Raw genomic sequence first — 12,451 nt, forward strand, 5'->3', positions numbered from 1 at the left:
GTCATTAATACCTCTATCATTCTAAGAAAACATATTAAACAATTATTCCATCCAAATTACCTGATCCGTTTTGAGATCTCTAGTTTTTTTTAGCAATTGTAACTTATAAGCAATATTTTATCGAGCCCAAAGCCCAAGAAGATCGATCATCCCCATTCCCATTCCCCAATCTTATCAACAATACAACAACTATCGTCACATTCTATTATCTTACGCACGTAAATCCACCCCCAACCCATTTCCATCTTTATCCCCTTCACACCTACACTTTCTTTATAAACTTCGCTAGCCCATAACAACTATATATAAAAACACACTTTATCGACACACAGTCCAATTGTGTATCACCAAAAATGGCAATGAGTATGGGGTATTACGGTGATACCGCCATGAAAAAGACCCCCGGTGGCGGCGTAGGTGGCAGATACGATGTTCCGGAGGGAGTAGACATCAGAGGGAGATATGACGAAGAGTTTGCCAAGATTCTTACGAAAGATGCTTTGATATTTGTGGCTGCTTTACAGAGAGAGTTCAGGAACCATGTTAAGTATGCAATGGAGTGTAGGAAAGAGGCTAAGATGCGGTATAATTCCGGTGGGTTGCCAGGTTTTGATCCAGCAACGAAGAGCGTAAGAGATGGGGATTGGATGTGCGCGGAGGTGCCGCCGGCGGTGGCTGATCGGAGAGTAGAGATAACGGGTCCGGTGGAGAGGAAGATGATCATTAATGCACTTAATTCTGGAGCTAAGGTTGTTATGGTGAGTGATTTCTATTTCATGCATTTTGTTTTTTTGATAGTTTGCTTGTTTGCAACTTTGCATGATCATCCAACAGGGATCATAACGAAATAGTTATTAGTTGTTATTGCTAGTATTTTGCAATTTTGCTTTGATTAAATAAAAACAAATGACAAAGTTTGTCTAAATTAATAGTTTATAGTTAAATACTAGTATTGGGCTATTGGGTTAGTAGTATTGGACCAGTGGGTTTTTAAGAGGCTCAAAAGATTATAAATATTTTATTTTCCAACTAAACTTGTCCGAAAAGGGCCATTATGTAGAAGTCAGAGGTTCAAGTCTCGGTGGAGACATAGGTTCGGTGGAGACATAGGTGGTTATTTAGGAGTAGATTAGTTAGTTGTCGTTTGAAAAAAAAAAAAAAAACTAAACTTGTCCGATTCAGTTAAACATGTGAGTTATAACAAATAATCCGTTCAATAATTAACATATAAATCAATACGTAAAAAAAAAAACAAACTAAACTTGTCCGATTCAGTTAAACATGAGAGTTATAACAAATAATCCGTTCAATAATTAACATATAAATCAATACGTAGGGTTTGTAAGTTGGGTTTTGTAGAAGACGTATAGTCTAGCTTGTTTGAATTAGTAAATGTTATCATATTCTTAAGAATAACAAACCCTGAAATTAATAAACTAACGTACACTAATGACTAAACAAGCCTTATGAATGAAAACAAAACAGGCTGATTTTGAAGATGCACTATCGCCAACATGGGAGAACCTAATGAAAGGACAAGTGAACTTAAAGGATGCTGTTAATGGCACAATCAGCTTTCAGGACAAAGCTAGAAACAGGGTATACAAACTCAATGATCAAATCGCCAAGCTCTTTGTTCGTCCCAGAGGCTGGCACCTACCTGAGTCCCACATCTTCATCGATGGTGAACCAGCAATCGGTTGCCTCGTTGATTTCGGCCTCTATTTCCACCACAACCACGCAGCATTCCGTAAAACACAAGGTGAAGGATACGGGCCTTTCTTCTATCTCCCTAAAATGGAAAATTCCAGGTAACTTTACCACCGATTGGTCACCGGAAACATTAGTTTTGCGATGTTTCCTAATGGAGTTGTGTGGGCAGGGAAGCGAGGATATGGAACAATGTGTTTGAACGTGCTGAGAAAATGGGGGGAATTGAGAAAGGTAGCATCCGAGCAACCGTCCTAATCGAGACGCTGCCGGCGGTTTTCCAAATGGATGAGATTTTATACGAGTTAAGGGATCATTCGGTTGGTTTGAACTGTGGAAGATGGGACTACATATTCAGCTATGTCAAAACATTCCAGGCTCACCCAGACCGCTTGTTACCCGACCGGGTCCTAGTCGGTATGGGCCAACATTTCATGAGAAGCTACTCTGATCTTCTCATCCGTACATGCCACAGGCGTGGCGTCCACGCCATGGGAGGAATGGTATGTTGTTTTTTCAATAAAATTCCCAAATTGATTTTATTTTGACTTTATGCTTTATAAACAGGCTGCACAGATTCCGATTAGGGATGATCCAGAAGCGAATGCAGCAGCACTTGAGCTAGTGAAGAAAGATAAGCTAAGAGAGGTACGCGCAGGGCACGATGGAACATGGGCAGCCCATCCGGGCCTGATTCCAGCCATCATGGAGGTCTTCACCAACAACATGAACAACTCTCCAAACCTAATCCAAACCATGAAGCGTGAAGATGCTGCAAGTTTGACGGAAGAAGATTTGTTGCAGATTCCAAGAGGGGTTCGAACCATTGAAGGTCTTAGGCTCAACACACGGGTTGGGATCCAGTATGTAGCGGCCTGGCTCACAGGGACAGGGTCTGTCCCGCTTTATAATCTGATGGAAGATGCTGCAACTGCTGAAATTAGTCGTGTTCAGAATTGGCAGTGGTTGAAATATGGAGTGGAATTGGATGGCGATGGGGTTGGTGTTAAGGTGACCCATGAGCTTTTTGGGAAGGTGGTTGAAGAAGAAATGGCGAGGATTGAACGTGAAGTAGGGATGGAGAGGTTTAAGAAGGGCATGTATAAGGAGGCTTGCAAGTTATTCACACGCCAATGTACTGCTCCTGTACTTGATGATTTTCTCACCCTGAATGCCTATAATCATATAGTCGTTCATCATCCCAGAGGATCATCCAAGCTTTAAACCAGAACAGGAATTCCTTGGTTATTATCAATTTCAAGGGGTTTTAGTTGCGATGGCAACAGACTATTCTAGCTAAATAATGAGATATGTTGTTTTGATGTTTAATAATGCTTTATGAATGTAATGTCGTATCTCCTACTTTCTTGTATTGTTTGCCCTTCTTTTTCAAAAGTACAATTTATATAGCTTTTGGGTTCAATCATTTCAAACAAACGATAAAACAATTTCATATAGAGAGTAATATTGTAAAATTAAAATTATAACAGAAACAATTTATGTGGTTTATATCTTTTTGGAAACTGCTTATAACTCACCCAGAGTACCAGATAGCAAGAAGCTAAAGGGTAGGAAGAACAAAAACATTATAGGGAAGAAAAGAATGAAACAGAGAGAGAGAAATATGTGGTTTATATAATCGGCTATACTCACCGACGAATATGAAAGATGTTTTATTATTTCTGTTAAATGGTTTCAGTGATACACGTTACACGAACTCAAAGGATGTAAATACTAATAAGTGAACTTTGCCTAATGGCTATACCATTAAACTGTGAACTAGTCTCCATAATTTTAACAATTTCTCGTTTGGAGGTTGATTATGTTGTTGTCCATATTGAAACTTTATAATCTCCATCTCTCTCTAGTACGTGCCTTCTTCTTAAGTATGTGGGACCGGTTGAAGCCATACACGACTTTAACTCATTTGAAGCACCATCTTGGTCAACATCCCTGTTGGATTCTTCGTAACAAGAATTTTCTTTAGGTTCACGGACCATTGTAGGGTTAAAGGATGAATAGGTATTTTCAACTTAACACTAGCTTCAAATTTCATCATAAATCAAGAAGAGGCATAGATCGGTAAAATACTAAATAGGAAAATTATATTATCTTTGTAACACCCGGTTTCGAGTCGTTTCGTTTTTCGGGGCTGCGGTCCGATCATCAGTTATCATAAAGCTTAGGGCCTCGGGGAAGAAAGGATTTGACCATTTTTGGATGAGGGTGTTAAAGTCTAAAGTGATCCGAGTGTTCGATGGTGTTTCGGAGCCCAATGGCATAATCGTAATTTGTTAGTTCGGACCTTTATGAATTTTGGGTTTTGTTCGGGAAGTCGTAAGGCTAAGGTGAGTCATTAGAAGTGTAGGGCTTCTCGTCACATTTCCGTGGATATAAAGTTCGTCGGAAACGGACTTAGATCGAAGGAGTTAGGGCCAAATGAAGTTTTGGGTTTTAAAGGGTTCGACGAGTACGCGGGGCGTACTGATTAAGTGGGTCGCAGGTGGCCCTTGAGTACGCCGAGCGTACTAAGGGGTACGCGGGGCGTACTCCCTTCAGCCTCAAACCCTCATTTTTAGGGTTTTACCCCTATTTAAGCAAATTTTCTTCTTGAGCCCTGACCCTTATCAGCCTCCAAGCCTCTTAAATCCTAATATTCGACCCTTTGCCACCATCTTGGAGTTCTTAAGCCTTTTTGAGGAATCTTGGAGTGTTTTGAGCATCTTGAAAAGATTGGAGCTTGTTGAAGAATCATCTTTTGGAGTGGGGCTTATGGATCCATAAGTTTCTCATCTTTTGCAACCTATTGAAGGTAAAAAGCCCTCATATTGGCATTTCTTTGGTTAGATCTTGTTTGGGGTGGTTTATGGCACATTTTGATCCCTTTGGTTTGTATTTATGAGTTTGAGCTTGCCCCAAGAGTTGGACACTAGATCTGGACGTTTTAGGTGTCCCAAAGGCATAAAAATGTGATCTTTATGGTGGTTTTGGCTCCATGCATGCATTAAGTCAAGTATTAAGCTCTAGAGTCCCATTTAGCCATGCATGCACATAAAGTTGGCAACTTTATGTGATTAACCACATTGGAGAAGTCAAATTTGAGTTTGAATCCAAGTCTTATTGGATTAAGTGCTTAATTGGAAAGTTGGCTTTGGCCTGGTGAGTACGCTGCGTGTACAAGCCTCCTACGTAGTACGCTAAGCGTACAGGCTGAGTATGCCCCGTGTACTCAACAAACTTGGGCCTTGATGCATTTTGGGCTTCAGTTTGGGCTGGGCTGTGTTGGGCCTTGTTGGGCCACTTGGATTTTTATTGTTGGGCTGTTGTATTTTGTTGGGCCTTCTTGGGCAAAGGTCCATGAAAGGAATTAGGCCCAATTTTAAAAATTGGGCCATATTTGGGCCTTAGATGTTATTCTTGGATTTTGGGCATTTGGTCATCTAGTTGGGCCTTGGCTTTGGGCCAAGCTCGAGGAAGAGTAAAAAGGTCTTTTACCCTAATTTGGACTCATAGTGTGAGTCAATGGCTAGATGTTGATGGGTTGTCATTTTGGTATTTGATAGCGCGTGGATTATAGCGGATCTGCAGTCAGAGATTATTCGTGGAATCAACTGTTGATGGGGTGTTGTCTTGATGTTGACGGTTCGGGGGAGCTGTCAGCCAACAACCAAGGATCGTCAGTAGGATTCGGCAGTGCGAGGTGAGTTGTCCTCACTATACTCTCGGGTCGAAGGCACCAATGCCGACCCTTTGGATTGTTATCCTGGTTTATCGTATGATTGAGTATTGTGGTGATCTGTTAGATCTGTATCCTGGTAGATAGGATGATGCTATGCTTAGTGATCTGTTAGATGTAGTGTGCTTGGGTTGAGACTGTACTGCTTTGTGCTTCCAGTCAACAAACCCGATAATATTTATATCAGTATGTTATATGCTTATCTGTTATGTATATGTCGACATGGCTTGTGTGTATGGTTGGGTTGAGGCGGTCCTGCTTAGTGCTGAAGGCCAACAGACCCAAGGCGTCCCGAATAGACTGAAGGCCAGTAGGGTGTACCAGTCAGGCTGAAGGCCCGAAGAACGTTCCAGATAGGCTGAAGGCCCGGTGAGGCGTACCAGTCATGCTGAAGGTTCTGTGAGCGTACCAGATAGACTGTAGACCGGTGGGGTGTTCCAATTAGACTGAAGGCTTTGTGGGCGTACCATATGGACTGTAGGCCGGTGGGGCGTTCCAGTTATGCTAAAGGTCCTGTATGCATGATGTTTGTTGTATATGTTATCTGTTGTGTGTTGGTACTTTGGGAGAAACTCACTAAGCTTTGTGCTTACAGTTTTTGGTTTATGGTTTCATGTGTTTCAGAGATTCGTGGCAAGGCGAAGGCGTGACCTGAATTTATGTCATTGATCTTGGGAGGCACTGATTATCAAATAATGTTTTGAGAACACTATTTTGTAAACATTTTATTAATAAAAGGATCATTTTGAAAAGTTTAAAATTGTTGAAAATTTCGGGATGTTACAATCTTTTGGTTTCAATCATTTATTTCTTTCCTAATCGAGTAGAGACATGAAATGCGATTCCTTCAAAAACTCTTGTTTTGGATTCTTGGCGGTACCCTTGTTTTTCTCATTCCTTTCATCTATATGAGGATAAATTACCCAACCTACCCATCCTTGGCCCTTGCTTCTTCTTTGTCAAAATAGTTTTTTGTGATTATTTATTTTCATCAAATTACAAACATATATCTCGCACTGATTACCCATTGTGAATCGCAAGTTTGCAATTATAAATCATGACAAGTTTTACAGTTATTGATTTTTATTTGATAAGTTACTTTTCAAACATCTATTTGATACTAATCACCTGTTATGAATTGCAAGTTTGCAAATGAATCACGAGCCTTAGACTATGATTGACGTACTAGCTAAAAAGATAGCCAATAGCTAAAAAGTTAGTTTCTAGCTGATAAACAATGGAGTTTAGTAAAAATTAGCTAATAAGCTAGCTGAAAGATATAAAATGACATAAAAGGTCATTTAGAAAAATATGATGTTTATAATTAACTAAGGGTAAGTTTAGATTTTTTTTAAAAGTTATTGAAAAGCTAGTCCAAGTAGCTTTTTAAAAAGTTAGCTTTTAAGATACTTTTGGCTTGACAAACACGACAATTAAAAAAAACTCGAAAAATAATCTAGGTTATCAGCTAGTTGTGGCGCGCCAAACATAGCCTTAGCCATTGTTGAGTAACAATTGTCATCATCTTGCTAAACACTTTGTGGTCTCGATAACTTCGTATACATCTATCAAATCTTAAGTTCCTAATTGATCCTTTAAAAAAATCATCTTTTACTAACACAATTAGTGTTTAATGAAATGCTCAAATGATATCACATTGATATACTAATAACATCACAACATCCTTATGAACAGTAACTAACTTAGTTCATCAGATTATTTTAACTTAACCAACGTTTCTTTATACCAGGCTGCCAATCATATTTCTTTCTTCTTGAAGCTTCTCACATCGCCTCTCCCACCTAATGTACTTCTTTCTTTCTTCCTTACTCATCACGATGATATTCATATTTCATCTACTATAGGTGGTGTCGCCTAATCGTCAATGTAACATCTAGATATTGAGGTATTTCCATTTTTAACCCTAAGTATGAGAATTAATTGCATTTTGGGCCATTAGTGGCATTTTGGTAATTTTTGGAAGTGGGGTGCGTACGTTGGGCGTATATTTGGTACGTTGGGCGTACGTAGCTGTAACACCCCAAGTCCAGGTATACGTTGTGAACCCTAATCTATTGAGCATTTGTCCATTTGGCCCTTTGTGTAGAGAAAAGTGGTAAATGGGTACGCGAGGCGTACTGTAGTGTTCGCTCAGCGTACTCATGTGCGTGCATTGGACGCGGAGGCCACCTAGTACGCTGGGCGTACTAGGCCCATAATGAAAACCCTAATTTGGGGTGTGGCCCTATATAAAGGAAGTGATGGCCTCATTCTTGGCCACCAATCCCAGACACCAAACCCTCCTAACCCTAAATATCCGTTCTCTTAGCTTGAGAGTGCATTGGAGAGCTTGTGAGCATAATCTTGTGTTCTTGAAGAGGAGAAGGAGCTTTGGAGAAGAAGGGTGAGAGTCCAGGCTTTTGGATCTGAGCTTAGCAGTGTGGAAAGCTTCACATAGAGGTATAAAGCTTCAAGCTTTCTCACTATTTTGATTTGTGCATTTATATGGAGTATTTTAGGGTTTTGTCCCAAAAGATGGAGACTTTATGAGATAATGAGCTCCAGAGACCTTGATCTACCCCTTTTCAGTGTATTTTGTGGAATAGAGTTATAAAAATCCAATCTTGGACGTTAGGAGTAAGCCATGCATGAGATATGAGCTTCATGAGGAAAGAGGATGGGTGTTTTGAGTGTTTGTGACCCAATCAGCCATGCAAAGGCTTAAAGCCACTGACTTTATAGATTAAGAGACATTAGGGAGTCCAGATCTGTGATATGAGCCAATGTCTTAACTGATTAAGACCAAAAACGTGAGGAGAGTGAAACTGGGATGTATGCTGGGCGTAATCCCAGTACGTGCAGTGTAGAGGTCGAGCATTCCCGATGACTTGCATGGCAGCCGAGTACGCCCAGCGTAGAGAACTGGTACGTGCAGCGTACTCCCTGCCGTTGACTTTCGGTTGACTTTTAGGGCTTGGTCAATTTGTGGACTATAAGGCCATAGAGGGGTAAAATGGTCTTTTTTCCCTTCTGTGAGTTTGTAGAAGGGTTAGTTTAGCTTCAGTGACAACCTTATTAATTAGGGATTATTATCGTTCTGTTAGGCGGAGGCTAGACCGGTGATTCGAGTTCGAGATTATCCGAGTTCTTACGAGGTGAGTCTTCTCACTATACTTACCTTGAGTGGTAACCTATGTGTGACCGGAAGGTCTTATGTGCATATACTGTGATTTGAGTTATCCTGCTTATTTACTTTGTGATGTGTATGCTGTGTTATTGAGTTACTGAGTTGAGGGACCGGAGGGTCCAACTGAGTTGTGGGACTGGAGGGTCCCACTGAGACACATATGACCAGAGGGTCTTATCTGAGTATAGTCATGAGAGGCTGATGAGATATGAGTGGTAGTTTGGGGAACTCACTAAGCTTTGTGCTTACCGTGTTATGTGTTATGTGTTTTAGGCACTTCTCAGGATCACGGGAAGGCCCCGGCTTGATTGTACACACGTCAGAGATTTGAGTCATGTTTTGAGAGGATCCGGGATTTGTTATATATTCAGTTTTTGGGATATGTGTTGAATGATTTGATACTATAACACTTTTTGAGATGTTTGAATTGAGAAAAATGTGTTTTAAAATTTGAAAATTTGGTTTAAAAATTTACCTTGTTACAGTAGCCAGGGTGAAAACCCTAATTTTAGGGTTTGGACCCTATTTAAACATCCTTAACCCCCAAGTCTTCTTCCTTTCATCGGCCTCCAATCCCATTTCGACCCCCCTTGCAAACCCTAATCTATTTGAGAGCATTTGTGAGCCTTTGAGTGTGCTTTGGTGATTTTGAAGGAAGGAGAAAGAAGAGAATGTCATCTTGGAGAAGTGGATCTCTTTGAATCCAGAATAGCAACATCTTTTGAAACCATTTGAAGGTAAAAAGCCTTGAACTTGATGATTCATTGATTAGATCTTATTTATCCATGAAATTGTGTTCTTTTAGTCCCATAAGCTTGGTATTATTAGTATGGATTACTCTAGTCCATATAAGCTGTCCTTTTAGACATTTTGGGGCATCTATAAGCATAAAAATGTAATCTTGATTGTTAGTTTCCTTCCATGCATGAGCTACAAGGTCTTAATGGGTTACATAGTTAGGGGGGTTGTTATTGGGCACTTGTTGGCCATGCAAGACCATAAAGTTGGAAATTTTATGGTTAAGGACGTTAGTTTAGGACTAGATCTGGATTATGGGCAAAAGAGCTGAAGGATTAAGCTCTTAGCAAGAAGGAAGGACTCAGCTGTGTATGCTGGGCGTAACCCAGGTACGCTAGGCGTACTGAGTCAACTCATCGCATCTTGGTCAAGCCTCGTGTACGCTATGCGTACCAACTGAGTATGCTGGGCGTACTCGGATCTGTTGACCAAGTTTGACTTTTTGACTTTGACCAGGATTTGACCAAGTTTGACCTAAGGGTATTTTGGGTATTTTGAGTTGTATTTGAGATTGGTCACTATTTGATGAATGGATGACGGGTAGAGTTGATATTCAGAGCAGATACGTATTCAACTATTTGTTAACACTGAGATGTGAGTTTTCCTTACTATACTTGTGGGTCGAAGGCAGCAATGTCAGCCCGCTAAGTTATGTATCCTTGTATATAGGATGTTGTTATGCTAGTTATATCATAGATTAGTAAATCTGTATGACTACCTGTATTTGCTGGATATGTGTTTATGTGTATATGTTGTATATGTCGACATATTGTGGGTGGGTTGAGGCGGTCCTGCTTTGTGCTGAAGGCCAAGATACCCGGGGAGGTCCGGATAGGCTGTAGGCCCTACGAGGCAGTCCGGTCAGGTCGAAGGCCCGGAGAACGGTCCAGATAGGTTGTAGGCCATGCGAGGCGGTCCAGTCAGGCTGAAGGATCATATTTGCATGATGTTGTTTGTTATGCTGTGTGGTGGTACTTTGGGGGAACTCATTGTTAACGCATCCCACAAAGAATACGTCAAATGTAACAGAGATCACGTCTGATTGACGTGGCACTCAAGGGTCGATGTACGCCTAGTGCCGAAACCACGCCCATGCCGTCGCCCTCGCGATCTCATGACTATTCCTTGGTGCCCAAGCACTAAAACCCACTCGGAGACAAAACAATACCAATAGTCTCCTAGAGCGACATGTGTAATGATCAGGGCCACACCCCCTATGAAATCTGCACTAACGACAGCAAATCAGCAGTAGGGCACGATCTGCCAATCGGGCGCCTCCACGTCCTGTCGGCCCAGCAGGGAGCAAAAGGTATTGTCAGGATCTTGTCCCCGCCATAATAGGTATAAATAGAACCACTCTCTTCCAGGATAGGGGATCACCTCTTACTCACTCTTTAGTTAAACCCATATTCTCTCGACCAGACACTAACTTGACCGTCAGATCTTCGTTCTGGGAGCCCATCCCGGACGACGACTGACGACCTTTTTCTCTGTTCTATGATTCCCAGGCTTAACTCCATCGAGACGACGTTAAGTCCGGGGAAGATATCACAACATATGGAGCCATCCGGGCGTGTGCTCATAGCTACACAACTTGTAAAACGACCTTAAGCTATCGGAAATAGCAGATAAACGACCCGCGTTGAAGGAAGGTGGAGAAGCCAGCCCGACTAGACCAATGTTGTCCCTCGATGACACTGGTTCATCTACACTGGGAGGGAAAACACCCACACAAACACCAGCGGCGCAGGCATTCAGTTCAATGGCAGAAGCCATAACCAGTCTATGGCGTCCACTGCCTGTCACAGCGAAACACCTGGTTGCAACGACCAACACGACACCACAACTGGTACCCACTCACCAGTCATAGCTAGCTGGTAACAGAATGCAACCACCACCACGACGAACAGATGCAAACTCCTAGTCTCCAAGCACGATCATAACACCTCCCCATCGGCGGCTCACCAATTTTCTACTACGACAAACATGGCACATATTCCGCTCTTCGCACAACAACCAATGTTCAACCCCTACTTCCACCACTTTCAAGGAGTCCCCCCTCAAGCACCACAGTCGCAAGGCCAAAATACCAATACAAAACTAGAACAAGGGGAAAACTCACACACACTAGGGCAGCAGGACTCTAACTCTCTACCCCAACAGTTTACGTACACGAGCACGATGCAACCATCATATGTTCCACAAACGGCGTGGTACAATCAAGGGTACAACTACTGATATGACTAAGGATACAACAGTCTGTACTATGCCCAACATACCATGCAATATGGTTTTTCCCCTCTATGGACGGACAAGTGCGAAGCACCGTCTCTGCATTTTGCTTGGAGCTCTTGCAGTACAAGATACCCCACTCATCAATGATCCCAAATATACCCAAGTACAATGGCACGAAGGACCCGGACGAACACATAGATACTTACGAATGGATGATGACGTTGCTTCGAATGGACAAGAGGTTCATTTGTACATATTTCCCAGTCACTTTATCAGGGAACGCAAGCAAATGGTTTAAAGCGCTACGTCCGTGAAGTATCTCAAGCTTCGAGCAATTACGGTACCTTTTTCTCAACAACTTTATGCAACTACGAAAAGGGAAGGGGGGCGCGAGCTCCATCATGGCGTGCAAGCAAAAGGAAGGGGAGTTGATAAGGGAGTACTATGACAGGTTCACTTTCGCGACACTTAGTATGCTGGGGCACGAAGAATTCCTTGTTATAGGGCGCTTTCGCCCAAGGACTTCTCCCCGGACCCCTGTCAAAAGAGATGCAGGGGGTAATGCAAAAACAAGAGACAAACTCAAATATAGGGTGGAGAAGTACCTACGGCAAGTTGAAGGAGAAGAGTGGAAGGAAGAAAACATCAAAGTAGTGGAAAATATGTATATGAAACAAGAGGAAGCAGACACTCATCCCAACTCCCACCATCAGGAGCGCCAAGAAGGGCACCATGATAAGAACAATCGAAACTCGAGACACTCGTATCGAAGGTTTTGCCCATTT

General features: G+C 41.9%; 1 protein-coding gene across 1 annotated transcript; it reads left to right on the plus strand.

Moving 5' to 3' along the window:
* Positions 1–222: 222 nt before the first annotated feature.
* MLS (malate synthase) lies at positions 223–3,119 on the plus strand. The gene is made up of 4 exons (XM_079051692.1): positions 223–758; positions 1,486–1,811; positions 1,883–2,213; positions 2,278–3,119. Exons 1-4 carry the CDS (start codon positions 354–356, stop codon positions 2,932–2,934), a joined length of 1,719 nt encoding a protein of 572 aa, XP_078907818.1. The 5' UTR covers positions 223–353; the 3' UTR covers positions 2,935–3,119.
* Positions 3,120–12,451: the final 9,332 nt, after the last annotated feature.

Source organism: Lactuca virosa, chromosome 5 (genome assembly GCF_052849685.1).
Source record: "Lactuca virosa cultivar CGN04683 chromosome 5, Lactuca_virosa_CGN04683_v6, whole genome shotgun sequence".
NCBI classification, from domain to species: domain Eukaryota; kingdom Viridiplantae; phylum Streptophyta; class Magnoliopsida; order Asterales; family Asteraceae; genus Lactuca; species Lactuca virosa.